A 22,803-nucleotide genomic window follows, 5' to 3' on the forward strand; every position below is an offset into this window, starting at 1 on the left:
ATCCTCTAGACATCAGTTCAATCCTCGTCATTAATTAAATAACGTACTTGTTTCCATCGTCGATTAATAAACTAACTCGGCCCTTCTTTACGTGTATCCAATCCACATAGTAAATACGCAGTTACCGGTACCAGTTGTTTCATGATCGTTCTTAAAATAATTGTTTAAGAAAGGAAGTAATCTTGTCTTTCCCGATTTTACAGTAGTTTGCTTTCTTTTCATTTAAATTGGCCGTTTAGTACGTACGTCGTCATGAATTACAAAGATAAGATTACGAAAGTATTTTTTTCTCGAACAAAAGTATTTTCTTTTTTAAGTGTTGAACTTTATGTTTATAAAAATGGAAGGATGCCACTTTTATGTTGGCAATACTCGCGAAGTCGGTCATCTGTTTATATTCTTTGATGTTTTGGTTTGGTCTCTTTGGTAATGGCCGTCGGTCAAGAGTTCGTTTATAACTAGGGTGGGAGTGTGGATCTTTTCTGAAATTTTTTTCTTGATGTAACGATTACGGATTGAAGTGAAGTGAAAATGCAGTTTATTTAACAGTGGTGTTAAAAATTTATAATGCAGTCCATTGTTTGGACTGGAAGGCTCCTCTCGCGTGCGTTATGGAACGGTTTATCAAATTATACGTCCTGTGCTGAAGCAAATGTTAACAGGAAACATGAATCTCGTTTAGTTTCGGCTGTTTGTGGTTTTCCTAAGGAACTAAGTCACGCAAGACTAAGGAAAGGACAGTTCGGTGATGATGCGTGGTTTGCGGCGAAATATAAGTCTGCCGATGTTGTTGGTGAGTTCAAAGTGTCCTATTGAACATTGATCCATTATGGCATCCGTTTGTCGGTCAAGGAAATGCCCGACCCCGCAAATTCGCTTTACCATGTTATTTATATGCATATAAGATATAATGTTTTGTATATTATCTATTCTTTGGCCATAGAGTTTTATTTAAAATGGGTTGAATCTGGTATTTTGCTACTGAATTTGCTTGCCACATGTATGTTCATCAGTTCTGTGTACTTCATGCTAAGTACTTTTATTAACAAATCTCCGAAGAAAACGATTTATACACACAGATTTCTTTTGTGACCGTGACTTCTGCCTGGTTGCTCTGTAGTGAGGAATATTCCTACCAGTATATACAGCATTTCTTTCGTGACTTTCTAATATAAGTGAGGTTAGAATGCGATGTCCTGAATGTTACAAATATAACATCTCAGAATTACAGTGAAAAGAGCGACACCACCTGGGACAATGACATGATTTACTTTACTTTTTACTGCAAACTACTTTCATTCATTATTGCCTCCTAGTCTTCAGTGGAAGGTCAGATTTTTTATCAGCCTATATGTGATCAGAGAAGGCTGACATAATTTTGAATCATCTGGAATATTCTTTATATTGATGAATTGGGTTAATTCATCAGCAAGATCATCTCTTTAGTAGATCAGTGGTATAGTACGCAAAACTTTTAGTGATACTTCGGCTCCCTAGTGCTGAATCGGTGGACCTCGGCTATCTTTGAGATTCGTATTGGCAACCTCTGACACAAAAAATATGAAACCATTATGCATCGCCGTGAGACATCTGGCAATATAATTGCAACACTAAGTACTGTTGTTCTTTACACAGCAAAATCGGTATAACTTTACAACCCGCAGCCCAACGTTTATAACATTATAAGGAAGTGAAAATAATGCAAATCTTACTTGGTATTCCTTTTAGAGGAGAAATGTGTTCATTATCATGTCTAGGAACCCACCAACCCGCCCCAAGAAGTATATTTACTTTTATAACCTAATAAAGAGCAGTAGCCAGCATCATCCATGGCTAAAGTAGCTTCTTGCATTCTCATTGGTCATGGTGAACAGAATGCGACATCATTGCCATCAATGCTAATAAATACATTGCGTTACCAACCCTGGCTGAATAAAAGCACAAACAAAAAACCCCACCATGTAAAATAACAATGCGGCATTAACCGTCCGGACCAGTGGTCTTGTCTAGATCGTATCCTAACCGTCTGCACGGCAAGAACCAGTCCAGACCAATGGTCTTGTCCAGGTCTTATCCTAACCGTCCACATGGCAAGAACCAGTCCAGACCAATCGTGTTTCCGGCAAAATTTTTCCTTCTGCAGCCCAGAGTTCATAACATTATAACTAGAGCCCGGATTTCCATGCACTATCAAATCTCAAAAAATGCATGCATTCATGCACTATCATATGGCAAAACATGCACAATAAACTGGAAAATATGCACCGTCAGAATTCAGTTCATTTTGAAACATTGTACAGAAACTACCCTAATTTCTCCAAATTGCCTTGATTTAAGCCCATCCGTTTCTGTCAGCACATTCTTAAGCACAGAAAATGATCTTTTTACATCACAGGAAGTGATAGATGCATACTTCAATGAAGACATTTGGACAAAATGAGGTCAAATCGTACATCTTTTGCATTTTCACCACAATACGTCTTCTATAAGCTTGACGAATTCAAAATCAGGATTTGAACTGATTAATTTGTTCAACTTATCCCTAGCTGCGGCAGCTACTTCTCCATGCGATGATTGCAGACACATTTGAATGTCCTCAATAACTGGTAATGCTTGCCTGCTGCGATAACAAAGACGTGTGGCGGACGAGTGAGAGTTCCGGGTAGGACATTCTAGGATAACAACGGTAGAGGGTTCAATGAAAAACCAGAGTTTGTAAGCTGCTATCCCAGTAACGCAGCGCCACAGAAGTGCGATGCAAGTTTTCTTTTGTTCTTCTAACAGACGAAAAATGAGCCGTCAATGATTAATGCACAATTTACGGTTCAATTCATAGGAATGTACAACTGTAAAACTGGGACACCTTATTCCTAAGAATTAGATATCGACGTGGGGACTTCCGAAATACGTCATTATTTACTCAAGCAACAGATAACAAAGTGTTTGGTTAATTGGATTATAGGACTTGTACCGTATGTAGGCTACTAACTTGGATTGTCACATAGGATGCCAAGAATACATTCTCTCCGTCTCTCAGTAATAAACATACTATAGCCTATAACGTGGAAAAATTGTCCCCAATTCTGCACACTAACGTTCAGAAATGGCACTATCATGCATGTTAACAATTTATATGCGTCAATATCAGAATAAAAGTCATATTATGCAATATTAAACGTCCAAATATTCGTTATTAAATCCAAAATCTTCCAAATATGCATTATGCATGAATTTTCTCCTAAAATGGCCAAAACATGCAAACATGCACGGAAAAAGGACGGTTATTTGGCATGCTAAGTCGTAAAACGAATATTTGCAAAGTTTGAGAAATGTAGCTAGGTTATTGAAAAACATGCATTTGCATGGAAATCCGTGCTCTAATTATAACGAAGCTAAAATAATGCAAATCTTACTTGGAATACCTTGTAGAGGAGAGATGTGTTCATTGCGATGTCTAGGAACCCACCATCCTGCCCCCAGAAGTACATTTACTTTTTTAACCTAATAAGAGGAGCAGCCGCCATCGGCCATGGCTAGCATTACTACTCGCATTCTCATTGGTGAACGCGAATGGAGTGTGATGTCATTGCCATCAATGCTGATAGGTACATTGTGTTACCAACCCCGGCAGAATAAAAGCACAAAGAAAAAACACCATGTAAAGGAAACAATGTGAAATACACAACAGCAGTAATTTAATTTAATACTTACGTTAATGTAGAGGCGGATGCAGGGCTGTGGCAGCTTTGAAGAATTCGTGCACTCTCTGTTCTAGGGGGGAGGTGCTCTTGAACAGGGATTCAGCAAGATAGCCCACAAAATGCTGTTTCCTCCTGCCGAACCCCGGAACGGAATAGCTGCCGTGCTTAAAATGACTCCACCGATTTTCAGTATTCTGCATATGCACGGCAGGGCGATTGTTGGGCATCGCCCTCCTGTTCCCCCTATGTACGTGACGACTCTTGACTGTGTCAACAAACTCAACAGAATGATTGACACGGAGATGCACGAATCCCTCGTGCTCTAAGCAATCATATGCCTTCCAGCAATCTGATATTATGATGCTTTCAGGCAGTATCCAGTCCTTTATGACTTCGAGCAAAGTCACTTTGTCCCTTCTCTCCACAGGTACAACAAAAAAAGTTTCTATTGTTCTCCCTCTCCACGCCTCCAAAACACCACTGTCCTTCTACAGGCCTCCCCGTATTATATTTCCTTTTACCAAATTTACTTTCATCGATTTCCACAATAATACCAGGCCCACCAATTTTTTAAAAAATTAGCCACCACCCATTCCACACACACCTCTCAACAGAAGCTGGACCAGTCTACCGTTGTTTTGCCAGAAAAACCCAACTTGAGCTTCACAATAGGACCCAGAGGTTTATGTTGAATGCACCACAGGACGATGAAATATCCTATTTCAAAGCGCTTCAAATTAGAGCCTTCGAAGAAAGTGTTTTTCCGTGCACTCACGAACCATTCGCACCTCACACCCCCTTCCAGTCGACGACGACACGAAAAAATTATACATGTGCCGTTCACACTCACAGTCAATTTCACTTTACGACCACACTTTTCACACACTCGGTGATTAGTAAGTAAGCCGTGACTTACATACAACTCAACCAAATCATTCACCTTCGCCTCAAAATCACATATGAAACCTCTTATATTAATAACGCATCCACCGCATGCAGCCATTTTCCAACATCAGTCAGTGATTTTCGAACATAGAATGTGCTGATATCCCACTACGGAATACCCCTCCTAAACAGTCCAGACCAGTGGTCTTGTCCCCCGTCCGCTGGTCTTATCCACGGCAAGAATTCTGACTGTCCAGGCCAATGGTCTTGTCCACGGCAAGAATCCTAACTGTCCAGACCAATCGTGTTTCTTCACGAAACTAGGTGCCTAACGCCACTTCGCGGCTTCTAATTGCCCAGACCAATGGTCTTGTCCACGGCAAGAATCCTAACTGTCCAGACCAATGGTCTTGTACACGGCAAGAATCCTAAATGTCCAGACCAATCGTCTTGCCCACAGCAAGAATCCTAACCGTCCAGACCAGTCTTGTTTCCACACGAAAGTAGGGGCGTAAGGCCGCTTCGCGGCTTCTAACCGTCCAGACCAATGGTCTTGTCCACGGCAAGAATCCTAACCGTCCAGACCAATCATCTTGTCCAGATTCTATCCTAACCGTCCGCATGGCAAGAACCAGTCCAGACCACTCGTGTGATCACCACCACCAGCTATTGAAGCACCTCACTCATTAGTTCCTCAGTACAGAGGTTGGCAGCTCGGAGCATAGCTTCGCAACATCCTTCCCGAGAAGGCCGCGAGCGTGTAAACAAACGACAGTCATTCCGCGCACAGCTGAATGTAGCGAGTACTGGGCTGCGAGAAGTAAAGTAATAATAGCAAGGTATGTCAAAATATAGGTTAAGCTTGAACATGAGTGAGGAAAATCAAGTTCATCACAGGAACAACCTAAACCTCCTACACGGAAACGACGGTTTAGAAAATCCATATTGATCGATCGTACTATCGATTCATTTCAGATTTAATTTCCATTCAGTTGCCAGTATTACAGGAACTGGGGTAGCTCCTCATCCCCGTAAATAGTAGTATCACTAAAAGTTTTGCGGTCTATACATTCACATGATCATTCTCGTAAGCAGTAACCTTACATTGCACGTTATAAATTTCATATTAGAGCCCGTATTGTCAAAGTCTTTTATGTACAATATGCACATAATTTTATTTGCATAGCCACTTACGGTGTTTTATAATTGACAATTCGTTGTTTTGAACAACAGTTTTAACATATGATTTTAATTGGACTTCATGCTTCATATCATGTTCACACTGCACCATTTTAACATTGAAGATTGACAAGACGCTATCACGCCGCGTCACAGGATACAAAGACTTTGCATTCACTTATTTTAATGTGTCCTCGCCTTATTTTTAATGTTATGTATTTGTATTTGTGACTGAAGATGTCCTATAAGAGGACGAAACATGTTTCACGAGTCTAATTTAATGTAGTCTTTGTAATAAAGACAATTACAGTATTGTAAAGGTGGAATTATAAAATCTAAATTTTCACAAGTTGAGCAGTAACCTTAGTTACAAATTAATTTGCCACGTTCCTCCTACATAAATTCAACAAATTTTATGGCGGTAAAATATCCAACAGGCCTCTGGCATTCCTGGAGTCTTGCTAAAATGTGTCAAAAGTACGGTTACAGGTAAATGCCATTATAATTTGAAATAGCACAGTTTTCTGATTTTCTACTAAGGCAGCAGAATAGCATGAACATATCGTGTGAGCTCTATCGGAGACAACAGCCAGCTTGTCTTAATGACAGCTGACGCAAGCCGGCCAATAACAACATAGAAAATGGTCACAAATATTATATTTACACTTTCTCTGCTTTAATTCTTCTATATAAGAATACTTCTACACTAAACAAAGAAAAACTATGAGCATGAGGAGTCTGGGCCAAATTAGCATACCCACCTGACAATGGCATTTCATATGATATTAATTTCATTTCATTTTCCCTTATTGATAATTTTAGTTCTCAGTTATAGAGGTTGGATGTTTCCACCTAATCAGTAGGCCTACAGATCGAAACGTCCTGTCATGTATTTTTTAAAACATAAATACATATATTTATAATTTTTTATACAGTATTCATTAGGTGGAAACATCCATCCTGTATAATTGAGAAGCCAGTGGAATAGCGCACTGTTGCCTAGATAAATAAATGAACTTGCTCCTTGTTGGGTTCAATATCTTGATTTTTCTGCACGCGAAAATCAATACATATTAAGTTGTTTTGGTGATGCTATGTGACAGTGCTACAAATTCTGAAACTGTCCACCCAAGTCCTTGTGATTATACGTCTGGGTGTTTTCTGTTTCTCCCATGTGAGTGAGGAAAACTAAGAATGTGCTGAAATATTTAGGCTTGCAGTGGAATGTCTTTTGGTGAGATACATGCTAGGGAGACATTAAGTTGTTGCGGTATCAGACTAGTATGATGGATGTTTAAAATGTGCTGTGACATGAAGTTTTGTATTCATAATCTCTCCTGGCAAGCCAAGTAGCAATCAAGCACTCGGTAGTGGTATTATACGTAAAGTTTTACAGAGTCCGGTGAGAAATGTAATTTGCAGTTTGTATGGCTTTTTAAGGAAGCTTTCAAACACAGAATTGCATGAGGACATATTTTTTGCTAGTTGGGAGCAGAGAGAGAATGAGTGAGAGAGTGTGTGCGTGCGCGCTGTTCTTTCGCTGAACAAGATTTGACTTTTATGATAATGGAGGATTTCCAACGGCTAAGAAACTGGAGTACTTAATGAAGGAGAAAATTAAGTATAGGCTAAAGGCTCCGTATCTTCAACGTACATGCTTTTGTTGTTGTTTATTAATGAACAAAACAGGCGTTCAGCCCCGAGTAAATGTTCACAATAATAATAAATAAATAAATACTAAATACTGCTACTGTACACCTTGGCCATGCCATGAAGCCTGTCAGATACTCCGGAAACGTGACCTCAAAAGTTAGGTCACCACGGTAGTCATCTTCCGTCTCTTCATGCCACGTCCAGCTACTCCCCTGTCTAATTCTAAATTCACACTTAAAACATCAATAACTAATGAAATTAATTAATAAACGTAGTCCAACCTAAGCCACCCCTCTCCACCATATACAAAATAAAATGAACAATAAAACAAAAAGACCTAACGCTACAGTTATAGACCAGACCTCCTCAGCCGGGCCTATATTTACATTCTATTGCTGGTGTTGCAACTCTCTGCTTGTTATCATTCACACGTACCCACTCATCACGCAAACCTTCATGCTTCAGCATTTTCATCACCTTTATTGTTCCCTGACCTACTCCAAAATAAGCTACAACAGCAACATTACACGATTGCATACCAAACCAGCCATCTTTCAGATTTTGCTTACTCTCACACATACACATAGACCGCTATGCCAACTTCTCTAATTACAATCTAGTTAAGACATACTTCTACTCTCACCACATTTTAACAATGAATACCCCATCATCACAACATTTCAGCCTCCACAAATAAATACCCTAATAATAATAATAATAATAATAATAATAATAATAAACCACTCAGATCACCAAAAAAAAAGAAGAAGAAGAAAAAATTATCGTATCCCCTGGGCATGTCATAAGGCTCGTTTGGACACTCTGGAAACGTGAAACCCCTAAAGTAGAGCCACCACAGCAGTCATCCTCAGAGCCTCGTGCCATGCCCATCATTCCGTAGAATTAACCCCCCCAGAATCAATAGAGTAGAACTAAAAAAAGAGAATCATAGTAATAATAATAATGAAAGTAATAGTAATAATAATAATAATAATCTATATATCAGAGTATTATTCGTAACAGTCATTTGCTGTAGCAGTCTCTTACTCAATATTCAAGCATGCCCCTCAAGTGTCCTTATTTCGTTCTGCGCTTTCGTCACTTTATTGTTACTGACCTACACCTAATCAATACTGCAAACAACACCACTCAGCATTTATACCAGACACCAATACAACACTAACATTGCTTTCAATCTTCATACCACAGCTTTTACCAATCCACGTTAACTTTGCTTCCTTTCATTTTATTCCGCCATAACACTCTATAATAAAATTTACCTCTCCATCTCCCAAAAATTTCGGCAATGAATAACAAATACCAATCACGCATATACCAACACCTCTCATACCAGACACAAATACAATAATACCACCTCCCAAATCCCACGAAATTAGCCGTAAATAAACCATCTCAATACCAAACCATACATCACCTAATCATAAATACTAAGCCTTCAATACTTCCAACACCACATTTCAGCAATAAATAAACCATCTCAATACCAAACCATACATCACCTAATCATAAATACTAAGCCTTCAATACTTCCAACACCACATGTCAGCAATACAACACCAACCCCACGTCGTATACCACCTCTACTTCTTCTACAAATACACTCACCTATGCCATCCACCATCTTATACCACCACTTCTCCCACACCACATTTCAACCCTATAACATATAACTTATATACCACTTCTCCATCACAACATTTCAGCCTCCACAAATAAATACCATCATAACTTTCAACTAACGCCACCTCCATCTCGTACCTCTTCTACAATCATGCCCTTAATTACTTACTTACTCGCTATATTATTGTTTTTTGCTTCTTGTTACAATACCCTCATTACTTCTCGCAACTCTCCACATGTCCATTAAGTTTCTATTTCTCCCTCCGCTAAAACTCTGATTCTGTTCAAAAATCTCACGGGTTAACTCTGGCCTTACTTTTTTACCCTGATCTTGCCTTACTACACCACTACACTCGGCTCTCTCAGCTTCTTGTTGCTCACTCTCCTTGCCCCCATCACCCATTTGTTCTTTCTCACTTCGCCTCTCTACCAGCACTTCTTTACACCGAACACTGTTATTGGTCACTTTAGCACTTGGCACTTCTCCCTGCCTCTCTTCACACCGTACACTGATACTTCTGGTATTTTGCCTATCATCTCCACTAATCGCTGCACTACTCTCTTTTTCTTCGGCCTGCTTTGACTTCATCCCTACGTCCATCCTCAGCACTCTGTTATTTGTATTTCGCCTCATTTGCCTACAGTTTATTGCACTACTCTCCTTTTCCTCATCTTGTTTTAACTTCAATTCTAAATCCATCAATCTATCCACAGACCAGATCCTCTTCCAGCTTCTGTCTGACACCACTAGATTTTGACCTCTAATAGTTGCCTTCAGCCCCTTCGTCCGTGGCTTAGGCAAGACTGACGTACATGCTTTTGAAATCCCTCGGTTTCAAATACCAAGAACCATTGAATTTACATATTTATTTTACCTTATAAGGATGCTACTGGAATTTCTACACAGAATGTCATGCAATACAGATTACATTGTATCAAATAACAAATAACATACTTCACTGTGTTTTCTGAGTATCCTCTCGTTTTTGATCGCATCACTTCCCACGTCTCTCTTTATCCATATTTTCTCCCTCTGTACGTTTCCCGCATTTGTTAACACAACATCCGCCATCAACGTTGAAAACAATTGTAACTTTATAGGCCTGTTGCCTCTAGTTCTCCCCACTCTCTGCACATCATCAATATCTACTTCACTAAAGTTTATTTTCATTTTTCCCTGTATTAGATCCACTACTTTATAAGTCGTAAGTACTTTGCCTTCTCTCGACTCCTCAGGCACTCCATAAATAAACAAGCACTTCTTCCTTCTGTATAAAGTATTTGCTTCCACTTCTGCTTTCAGCTTGCAATTCTCCTCTTCAAGTCGTCCTACTTTTTCCCTTAATGTTACCACTTCCTCTGTGTTATTTCTCGCCTGTGCAGCCATGTCGTCCGTTTTTTCTCTTATCCATACTTCCATTTTTTCAATCTTACTGGTTTGTTCTTCAATCATCTCTTTTATTTGCCCGAAAGGGCAAACTTCTGTCAACACCTCTCTTACAGCTCTTTTGATAGCGTCCATATTTTCCCTTTCCTCATTTCTACTAGATGACGGGCCTGGGTTCAACTCGACCCCCCCCAATACATAGTAAAATTATAATCACTGCTGCCGATAACAATAGTTCTCCTTTCCTCTCCATATCCATTTCACACCCACCTGGCTTCTTTTCTTCTTTCTTCATTTTCCTCTGCCATCTTCCTATCGTCACTCTGTACTGTTCTATACCAATCATTGTCGGCCTACTTCTCGGCGACCTTCCAACACTCCACACTCTCGAACTCCACTCCCCTCCCGGGACCCACAGCTCACTGCGACCTCCTTCGTCCGTGGCTTAGGCAAGACTGACGTACATGCTTTTGAAATCCCTCGGTTTCAAATACCAAGAACCATTGAATTTACATATTTATTTTACCTTATAAGGATGCTACTGGAATTTCTACACAGAATGTCATGCAATACAGATTACATTGTATCAAATAACACATCCTTGCATGGGTTGAGTTCTGCGTTTACAAATAACTTTTGTATGACATTTTACAGATGTTGCCCTCTCTATACCTGCCTCATGTCATCATTTTAAGCATGTGGGAACTTCTTTGTAATCATCGATAAGGATTAAGGCTTCTGTCACATATGTGCATTTCAGTTCAGAGTGCATTGTGTTTCAGGAGAATATTGTGTGTACTTTGAGAGCATAAAACTCTTTTGAATCTCTGTATCTCTGTTTCTCCCACCATTATAGAGGATGGTTGCATGAATATTGAATTTTTCACGACTGCATTGTAATCGAAACCGACTTTCAAACTATTAGTTCATGTTACGTACATTTAGTATGTATTGAAGAGATGTTAAGTACAGAACAAAAATGGCCAACCAGACACCAGTGGGATCCGAACCCACAACCTCCCGATTTCGCGTCGGTTGCTCTACCAATTGAGCTATGGTGGCCTAGGCCATCTTTGTTCTGTTGGAAAGGATCTAAGCTACAGGTCTGGTACTACTACCATCACACTGTTTTACCACTCTTTTGAGCTTTGTTGTGATTGATGCAATAAGTGGAATGTGATCATATCCCATACCAATACGTGGATGTGCTTTCATAGAGAGGAAGCCGTTAAAGATTTTTCCACCCCATGAGATCCAATTGGAGGAATTACTTCAGAATACAGTTAAAGTGAACATTGAAGTCATTGAACTTTCTACCAGTATCACACTGCAGCTGGGTGCAGCCTTCTGTATCCTCATGTTATCGGCCATTCACTTGGCTCTTTCTGCCTTTTGAGCCTGTTTCCAACCTCAAGGGTTCCCTGTGTACTACTTGCTCTCCCATCTTCTTTAGAGGTTATTGGTCTTTGAGAGAAGAGCCCATTATCCCAGAGGACATTCAGTCCATGAATTTGTTAGCTACTTCCATGCACTGTGTTAGCCCATCCATTCTACAGCGGGGAGGTAAAAACCTGGATTTTCCTCGCATTGAATATAGGACCATAAAGCATTTCTTAGATTCCCCAGTGCTTTTAACATAAACATGTGTTGAAGTTTCTAGATTTACCAGTGTAAATTGTGATGTTGAGTTAAGGACACTGTTTTTATTTAGGTTCTGTACTTTATGTGACTGATGATCTTTTTCAGGTGTGGCAGATGGCGTAGGAGGATGGAGACACTATGGTATTGACCCTGGAGAGTTCTCGGCATTCCTGATGCGTACCTGTGAACGTCTTGTTAGTAGTGGACGTTTCGTAGTAACGGAACCAGCAGGGCTTCTAGCGCGCTCCTATCGTGAATTGCTGGAGAACAAACAGCCCATCCTAGGTAAATATACTATGAGAAGTGTTAAACTATAAGTATAAAATTGTGTGCAAAGGATCCATCTTTTTCTATCAAATCTGGAATCTTGTTTGGGACAAGGCAGTTCCCTTAAATGCAAAATGGATAGTTTTTAGGTCATACCATTTGCCAGTCTTAAGCAGTTTGGAGAGTTGTGTATGACATCATTAAATTACAAGGATGTAAAATTGAAGTTTCCAAGTTCAGCTATGTGCGGGTATTATTCGTGTAAATATGGGTATTTACGCTAATAATCACGCCACCGTATTTACGCGAATAATACCCGCTATCTCCTGAATTCAGTCTTGGCAATTTATGGATGAGTATTAGGGGACAAGTTATTGTGTTTTTATAAGTAATGGAAAAAAAGAAAGAGGTGTTGAACCAAGTGATATACCGAATTTACGCGAATAATCTCCACCACCGAATAATCCCTGCACACTAACTTTAGGTCGGCTATTTTGATAAAAAGAAATGCCAACTTTGACTCAAAAAATCGCATCCCAATTTTGTGTCTCAAATTTTTTTTAAGTGTGCGGGTATTATTCGTGTAAATATGGGTATTTACGTTAATAATCACGCCACCGTATTTACGCGAATAATACCCGCCACTGAATAATCCCGCACCCTAAATTTAGGAAGGTTGATTTTGAAAAAAAATGCCAACATTGACGCGAAATAAAAGCCGCACCCCAATTTCGTGCCCCAGATTTTTTTTTAAAAATGTGCGGGTATTATTCGCGTAAATACGGTACCGTATATAAAGGGATAGGAACATGAGAAGGGATGTTGATAGCAGGACAAATAGAAATGAATAGTGTGACAACTCCGTCTGAATCACATGTTAACAGACACAGTGTACATGTTCTCTGCCACCTGCAGTGCTGCTGTCGATAAAAAGACCAGGTACGCACGCTTTTTGTTGGATTAATGTTGAAGTGTGCATGATCTTTTTTGGTAATTGTATACATTCTCCAGTTTTATAAGTGTTAACTTTTTGTGAACTGAAAAGCGAAAAAGATTAAACATTTGAGAGGTAGGATGTATACTTTAGCATATGTTTCAATTTACTACCGCATATGAATATGCCTACTACTTGCTATGTCCCGGGTTGCAAGTCGGGTTACAATAAACATTTCAATGAAAAACAGCTTTTCTTTTTCACTCGAATTGGTCGAAGGCTATCCCACGTCAAGATTTGCCTTTAAGTGATTAAAGTCATATCTGTGATCTGCATTTTGTGTCCGAACTTATCCAAAAATTTGACCATTTCATTATTAATGGTGAAAAAGTGGAAATTCCAAGACAGAGATGCAAACTGGATCCCACAGCAGTCCCACATATTTCTTTTAATCTTCCAAAATATTTATCATGAAACATCACAGTAAGGAGATCTACCAAAGGAGGTCTACCAGATTAGATGTTCTCTCCACTCAAGATTATTCCATGATGATGATGCTTGTTGTTTTAAGGGACCTAACATCGAGGTCATCGGCCCCTGATGGTACGAAGTGAGACGAAATGCAATGACAAAATAAAAATACAAAATCCTCCACTGACCAGAATTCAAGACGTGAGGACTAAAAATGAACGGATGGATATGAAGTTAAAACAACCAGTGGAGACGACCCGCAATGCCTCAGTCTCAGAAACTGACGGAACACAATAGTAATACTGACCAAGGGGCTGCTTCAATAGCTCAATACTAAATCGATGATGCTTGCAAGCTAAAGGGGTCCAAAATACAGGTCATCGCACTCTCATAATGGTACCTATCGCTTGGAAAGTAGAACCATGGTATTTGACATGGTGCGGTACTAATCAACAGTTGATGTAGATGTTGATTCTTATAGGGAACCTAAAATATTTGTCCTGAATGAGTAAATTTATAATACCAATATAATGGTCCGTTATTGGACATTATAAATTTTTCAGCGAACTCATTCTTGGTTGCCTGCGTTTCGCCCTCATGTGCTAAGTTAGGCTCGTCAGTTGGGACTTCGCACACACCCAAGACGCAAGGCTAGTGCATACCATGGAGGCCACTGCATAGGCTATTTGAAGCCACCAGCAGTGCCAATGCACTATGAGAGCTATGTCTCATTTCCAAAAATAGATGCCTGCCTGGCCATCAAATGATGTAGATGTTGATTCTCATAGGGAACCTAAAATATTTGTCCTGAATGAGTAAATTTATAATACCAATATAATGGTCCGTTATTGGACATTATAAATTTTCCAGCTAACTCATTCTTGGTTGCCTGCGTTTTGCCCTCGTGTGCTAAGCACATGAGAATCAACATCTACATCATTTGATGGCCAGGCAGGCATCTATTTTTGGAAATGAGACATAGCTCTCATAGTGCATTGGCACTGCTGGTGGCTTCAAATAGCCTATGCAGTGGCCTCCACGGTATGCACTAGCCTTGTGTCTTGGGTGGTGTGCTAAGTCCCAACTGACGAGCCTAACTTAGCACACGAGGGCGAAACGCAGGCAACCAAGAATGAGTTAGCTGGAAAATTTATAATGTCCAATAACAGACCATTATATTGGTATTACTAATCAACAGTATCGTAGACTCGCGGTATTCCACACATTATGGTACTACTCACAGGTAATGAAATTCGCACAGGTAATACAGACCTATGGTGTTTCACACATAGCGGCGCCATTTACAGGCAACGCAAACCTATGGTTTCCATTACATACGTGTACTAACCACAGGGACTCGTACTATCCCGTGGTGTTCCTTATGTAGTGGGTACTAATCATAGGAAAGCCAGAACCCTGGTGTCGCTCATATAGTGCTACTAATCACAGGTACCTTAAAAGCCTGACCGCACTTCGTCTGCCTCCCCCACCCACAGGGGGGGGGTGTTTGGTCCGCGAGAGGTATTTTATTTCCCTCAAGTCCGCCGGCAAGCCGGTTAGGACCCCCCTATCTGCCACCTGGGACGCGCCACGTGGGAGTATCACCTCTCCCCCTGCTACGCCTGCGTAGCAGGTTCGTGGAGATTATTCCATACTAGACTCCCCTTGTATTAGCTCTGTATGCTCTAGTGCTGGTGATAAGTCACAGGTTAGTGCTGATAATCAGAGGGAATTCATCTTAAAAAAGATAATTGAGCATCTCCAGAGGAAGGTTACTTTTTTTTTTAGCAGAAGATTAAAAGAAGAAAAGAAAAAATGCAGAACTAGAATGGAAGCTTCAAGAAATTAAATCACCTAAAAAAGAGGTAAATACCTCTTATGGAAGACTAAGTAGGAAACAGAGTTGTTACCATATTGAAAAAGAGCAATACCATAAGTTCAAAGGGCATGCATTATCATCAGGAACTTCTACTGGAAGCACTCCTATTGAAAATTAAGTCTCCGAAAGGTTACAGGTATTGTAGACAGCATGACCTTCTGCCACTGCCGTCACTATCGAATCTTCGCAGTCTGTTGAAAGGCCTGAAGTGTTCATATGGTACAATCATTCAGTCAGTGCAGTTTCTCAAGCCTTTAACACTTATGATGATGATGATGATGACAACAACAGGTTAGGAATGTTAATACTTGAGAAAGTAAAACTAAAAGAAGAAATACAGTTTAATGGCATTTCTTTAAAAATAGATGGATATGTGGACTTTGATGATCTCACACCAGAAGATCAACAAGTAAATATTGCAAATCATGCCGTAGTGTTTATATTTGTACCACTCTTAAAGTACTGGGTACAACATATTGCAATATATTCAAGTTGGAATTCCACACTTGGTGACATACTGTCAAAAATAATAATCCGAGTTATTATTCAACTAGAAAATGCTGGAATTCACATTGTTGGATTTTTGTGTGATTGTGAAGTCAGACAAACAAGAAAGCTTGGCAAAATCTTGATATCATTGGTAAACTAAATAACTTACGTGTAGCATTCCCAATCCGGTGAGCTCCTCCAGAAAGGTTTGGACATTTTCAGATGCAGTTCATATCCTGAAATGCATTACAAACTATTTTCTTGCCAAAGAAAATTCTGCTTATATATATATCTTGTATGGTTGTACAAGTACACAAAAGTTTACAAATAATCAAATGAAAATATCCAAATTTGACAACCATTCCAGAGCACATGGTGTCACTTGGTGTAGAGTCTTCAGACCACCGTCATATGCACGAAGTGGGCACTCCTGAACAATGTGTTGTATGGTTTGGTCCTCCACTCCACAGTCACAGGCAGCAGATGTATGGAAACCCCATTTCTTTAAGGCGTGACCACACCTCCCTTGATCCGTTCTAATGTGGTTCAGCTTCGATTAGGTTTGGTGTGGTAGTTGGAATCCCTCTGCCTTCTTTGTAGGATCTTCAACCAGGTGAGCATTGTTGGGTGGATGTTCGTTCCAACGTTGTTGCTGCTTGGAGGTCATGTCGAAAGAATTGATACCTTCTAAATCAACCCAGGGTGGCTTGCGTGATTTCAAACGTGTTATTGGTGGATCTTGCGGGACATCATACAACGGAGAGTTCTTATGAGAGGTGATCTTGAGCAAGCTGACCTTAGCTGCTTTCTCCTTAGATCTTGCGGAGCTATGTTAGCTGGGACTGGTAGCCACTGTGTGGGAGTAGATCTAACAGTACCAGTGATAACTCTATAAAGCCCACAATATCGGCACCAACTACTACAGGCTATTTTATGAAAATGATAGATACCCTCCAGGATTCTGCAGGATTCCAGATATGTCCAAAAATAATCTCATCGCATATCAATCCTAACAGTTTTTAGAAAATGAATGCTCATTTGGCGTTCATTATTCCGCAGGGCAATGGCAAATGCAGTTCATTTTTTTAGAGGCAGTCACACCAATGGTTTTGAAGGAAGTGAAGCCACAGAAATTTTAACGAGGGACCTCAGTGTTGTTTTTGATGCATTGAATGCCAAAACTCCTAATGAAGCATTATTTCCTGATTGTCAGAAATTTTATCATTTGTGTGAAATGAGAGAGATCTTAAAAGCACCAAACAATAATTCACCTCTGAGAGAACTCTTGAATCCATGCGTGTGACACTTAAAAGCACAATAGAATTTACACAATATTTGTGGAGCCATGGTTTTTCTTATGTGCTTACAAGCAAATACAACCAAGACCCCTTGTAAAGGCACTTCGGTATCCTACGCTCCATAAGCTGTGATGATCACCCTTCTTACAGTGGACTTCTTGCATCTGCACATTACAATCGGTGTATGCCCTGCTAAGCAGTGCTCTACCTAAGGGAGGTAACTGCCAGTCTGAAGTTGAAGTACCTTTAGCATAATTTTTCAGTCAGATTAGAGTAATGGCAAAAGCTATTGTCAAAGAGAAGCCAAAATCATAAGTAGAGCTCAGGAAGAAATTTACAGCAAGCTTACCTTTGTTCAGCCCACTTCTGTGGGTATATTGTTAAACATGCAAGCATAGTGACAGACTGTACAGCATGTATCGGGTCTCCGCAAAACAATACGGAGGAGACAAAAGGCAGTCTGTTTTCAGCCCTAACAAGTCTACAAGAATATTGTAACTTATTCAGCTATCTCATTTACCCATCAAATTAATTATTATTGATGTTTTCTCATGCAGAGGAAGTTGTGAGAAATCTTAGTGTACAAGAAGCATTATGGGCGAAATATTACAAGAATGCCTGGATAGTTTACGTCCAATTTCTGTTTCTCATGGACTTGGATGCTGTACTGAACGTGCTCAGGACTTGGTGCCAAAATTAATTTTCCATTACATACGATGCCGATTTTATTTCCGAATAAAAGAAATGTAAGTTTGTACAACTGCAAAACATTCCCAGAAAATTTCCAAAGTGTCCATTTAACTGACTGATGGGGTGAAGTGGTGATAAGATTCATTAAGCTGAACATGTTAACATATAAATGAAGGAGTTATGTAGGAATTACATATGTATGACATACCGGTACGTAACAATCATGTGGGTGCCTGCAGAGTTTCAATATGTTTATATTACGTAGCATGTACACTAACAGTTGAACATGTGTTTTTAAAAGTTATAATTGATAATTGCAGCTGAGTTTGATTTCGTGGTGAATTATTGAAAGATCACGTAACTCCATAGACACAGACATGTTTGAGATATTCTTTAAGATACTGACGAACCAATTTCAGAAGTAGTATCTTTAAATCATTACTAAATGCAAAATATTTCGTACATATTTTTCACATATTACTTTCAACACAGGTTCCTAAAACATCACAATCATGAACACACGGTTTTAAATCATTTATTACCGGGCAAGTTGGCCGTGCGCGTAGAGGCGCGCGGCTGTGAGCTTGCATCCGGGAGATAGTAGGTTCGAATCCCACTATCGGCAGCCCTGAAGATGGTTTTCCGTGGTTTCCCATTTTCACACCAGGCGAATGCTGTACCTTAATTAAGGCCACGGCCGCTTCCTTCCAACTCCTAGGCCTTTCCTATCCCATCGTCGCCATAAGACCTATCTGTGTCGCTGCGACGTAAAGCCCTTAGCAAAAAAAAAAAAATCATTTATTTAAACGATAAATTCCTAATTAAGTCACATCAGATCTCATTTAGAATCACGTGTTCAGTGCTCATCACTATCTACACCAGCGCCGCATATTGTAGGAACATATCAACCCGTAGAAGTCGTCACACTGTGCATTTCTGTTCGTACTGCTGATAGGTTAAACACAATGATAGGTCAGGATGGAAAGAGGAGTCATGGACAAACAAGAAATCACAGAAAGTCGGGGACAATCTTCACATAGATAGGCCTGCTCCTCATCAGTCCTTAGTCTTCTACATCCATTTCTCCTTAGCCCCTGACAAGCTCGTTTCTTCTCAGTTTCATCAAGGGGGTGGGTATCAACACTCATTGAACGGCCACCTGACAGATTGTCAGTCTTGATTTGGAAAGTATAAAATAAGAAGGGCTGGATAGGGCAAGAAAAGTAAAAAGAGATTTTTAAAAGAAGATGAATGTAGGTAGTAGCTGATCAGGAACACAAGAAATAGAAAAGGATGTCAGTGGGTCAATCTAAGTGATGGATAGGAAGAAATGACAAAGCATGTTATACCATAGAAGTATTGAACACACATAGTGAATGAACGTGAGCATCAGCAGAGGGAGTTACAGAAACAGAAGTGCCAACTATTACGGATTTATGATTAAAGGGGAAATTATTACAGAAAAGTGATATTGTCATGAAAAGAAATAATAATTTGTAGGGAAAATTTCACAAATCGCTTTACGTTGCCATCTTCCAAATACTGGATACTGGCCGCACTTGATCGACTGAAGGTATCGAGCTTGGTGTAGGAAAAGAAGGAAAAATGAATTGTTTCGAACATTAGTGCTCAAGCCTCCTTGTTTCAATGCTTGCGAGTTAGCAATGGTATTTCGGTTATCACTGCCTTCCGTTATCCATAAGCATTGTGAATCAAGGAGCTCTACTCTGCTCTTCTCCATTATAAAATGTAGTGTTGTATTATCGCAGTATTAATTGTACCTGACAGTAACTCTCCCACACCAAGCAAGTGGCCGTGTGGTTAAGGTTGCGCAGATGTGAGCTTGCATTCGGGAGATAGTGGGTTCGAACCCTACTGTCGGCAGCCCTGAAGATGGTTTTCCGTGGTTTCCCATTTTCACGCCAGGCAAAGGCTGAGGCTGTACCTTAGCACATTGACTGCCAGGCATTTAAATGGCCATTCAACTCCCTAGGTGAACCATTTTTCAGTATTGCAGGTAAATTATTGCCCCTAAAATATACAATTTTGTTTGCACACAAAGCATCGAAATAAAGTCATCTGTAATGAAAGCCTTCAAATACTCCATGCATGGAGATGTGTTTGAAAATGGGTATTTTATTCCACTATTGCCTGCAAATTGTATGTAGTTAGGCCTACCGTCAAGATCTAACCAGTCACATTCTTGCATTGCAGCTGGTACATGTGTGGAGCATGGGGCTATTTTGATATCGTCACTGCTGTTGTTCCGTACAACACTTAACACATCTTGATCAGTCAACCCAGTATCGCTTGCTAATTCTTCTTGTTCTGAATCACTATCAACTTAAATTTCATCTAAAATATCACTTTCTGTCATACCTTTCACACTGAAAGCCACCATTGTAGCATACTGCGTGACAACTTGAATTCATACATAAAGTACTTGCGATATTCTGAATGTATCACAAAGAATGAGACATGAATCGATTCCCCAAAGAATAAATAACAGCCCGTGAACAGCAATTAGCCAGCGAGTGCCATTTGTTGAAAAATATTTCAACCCATCGGCCAACACAACCTAAGACATTTCGTTCTCTGGAAGCATTTTGTGAAGACAACCTGGGTTGAGTTTGGCAGTCAGTGGAGTTCATTAAGGCCACGGCCACTTCCTTCCCACTCCTAGCCTTTTCCTATCCTATTGTCGCCATAAGACCAATCTGTGTCGGTGCGACGTAAAAGCAAATTGTAAAAAAAATCTCACATAGAAAGAGTTTTTGGTGTTAATAGTTTTAAAAAAAAACAGGACTTCAGGCCCACATTAAGCATATCTACACTGGAAGGCAAAAATGTCATCAGAGGTGGAAGGATGCTTGAAGAAAACACTCAGTGAAAGCAGCTGCTGAATGCAAAACAAGCTACAAGGTTTTATGACAGAACTAACTGGTGATGTGCAAATGTTATTGTGTAATATACTTCAGAATAGATTGCTGTCAGGAAGGACAAAGGTGGTGTCATTATGGAGAAGTAAGGAACATGCTTTGGATTTGACTTGGAAAATTTTCTGACGGGAGCAGCAGGGGATTACCGAAAAGTCACTTCAAAGGTTGGCACTTCTGCAGTAAGAGGTGACAGAGACAGATATGAAAATATGCAAGGGCAAGGAGAGTCTTCAAATAAATGCCCTCTCTTCTATCAGTCCCAGTTCCTCTGCATCCATTTCTTTCAGCCACTGACAAGCTCATTTCTGCTTCCTAGCTTCACCAGAAGAATCGGCTTTAACCTGCAGTTATATAATGAGCGCGGCGCTCACCTCCGCATTATATTGCTTTTTGTTGGAATGTTACAAGTACTGTATTTAAATTTGCTGCACCTTTCAAACAGATCGTTAGGGCGGGGATGTGTCAGTCATTTCCATTTTCTTTGAAAACCAAGACCCTCAATCCGTTATTAGATGCAACCGTGCCTGTTTAATGAGGGGTGCACTCAGTAGCGAGTAACAGTGCTACAGTACTCTTATGTCACGCATTGTAATAAGTCAAGGTTTGTCCTGGTCTTGTGTTTAATGTGAAGTGTGTCTGTTTTTAGTGAATTTATACAAGTTATAATGGTATCCACTTTCGTGATTGGGTGATGCGGTGGAGAAAGTGGACTTGAACACCGAAAGCAATGGTAATGAAACAGATAAGGCTTATGAAAGTGATCATAAATCTGAAACAATGTGTCTAGAAGTTCTGAGGAAGAAGACGCACTTTCGTTGGTCGAAGGCTGTATTCCATTCATTTTTAGGAAAGAATAGAATCACCAACTGGGGCCTCCATGGTCCCACTCAAATTTTCAAAACTGCAAACAAAATTTGCAAACAGTGTTCCTAAATGAATAACTATTTGTTTAAATTTAAGCAGTTGTGTTTCTAAATAAATTGTGTGTCTACCCCTTAGTCCCAATTCTCGATAAGGGTTCAGGGATGGGGCAAGATGAATTTACATCACTTGTTTTACGGCTGGACGTCCTTCCTGATGCCAACATCAGTTGAGGAGCTAATGAGTGTGACATGAATGATGGTGAATGAAATTGGGTAAGGAGGTGGAAAGAATTGGCTGTCCCAGCATTTGCTTGGAAGTGTAAATAGAAAACCATTCTGAGGACAAGTGACGGTGGGGTTCAAACTCACGCTGGTAAAGTTATGGCTATGGTCTTCTGGGACTCGGAAGGGGTTATTCTGTTCAATGTCCTCCCTCGTGGTGATAACGATTAACTCCGAAGTGTATTATGCTACTCTAAGGAAATTCAAGAAACGACTTTAAACATAAAGGTGTGCGCTGCGCTCACTAGCGAGTAATGGCATTCATGAAGATCTAGCAAGTAACTGCATTCATGAAGACCTAGTGAGTAATGCCAGGTTTATACTCATTGAGGCTGGATTTCCTTTTGTGTTTTAAAGTTTGTCATTGTGCCCTATTCATGTTCCTACTTTTCTTTATATCATGACTTCATGTCATGTGTTTTTTTTTTTTGTTTAGTTAATTTAGCCTATGTTGTTAGGAATGACTGTTCCAGAATCTTAATGAGGGGACACAGGAGTTGGCATGAGTAATATTACCATATTTATATATACGAGGGGCATTCAGTATATAATGCAACACATTTTATTTTTAGGCCCACTTCGGTTCTTAAAAATTGGAATTTTG

The 22,803-nt window shown here is 39.9% G+C and overlaps 1 protein-coding gene across 1 annotated transcript in view; it reads left to right on the top strand.

Moving 5' to 3' along the window:
* The first annotated feature begins 418 nt into the window (after positions 1–418).
* LOC136884930 (protein phosphatase PTC7 homolog) overlaps positions 419–22,803 on the top strand; it is a 39,929-nt gene continuing 17,544 nt past the window's right edge. The window contains exons 1-2 of the mRNA XM_067157252.2: positions 419–793; positions 12,193–12,372. Coding sequence (XP_067013353.1) covers positions 568–793; positions 12,193–12,372 — 406 coding nt within the window. The 5' untranslated portion in view covers positions 419–567. The remainder of the gene's footprint in view (positions 794–12,192; positions 12,373–22,803) is intronic.

This window comes from Anabrus simplex, chromosome 13 (genome assembly GCF_040414725.1).
Source record: "Anabrus simplex isolate iqAnaSimp1 chromosome 13, ASM4041472v1, whole genome shotgun sequence".
Classification (NCBI taxonomy): Eukaryota; Metazoa; Arthropoda; class Insecta; order Orthoptera; family Tettigoniidae; genus Anabrus; species Anabrus simplex.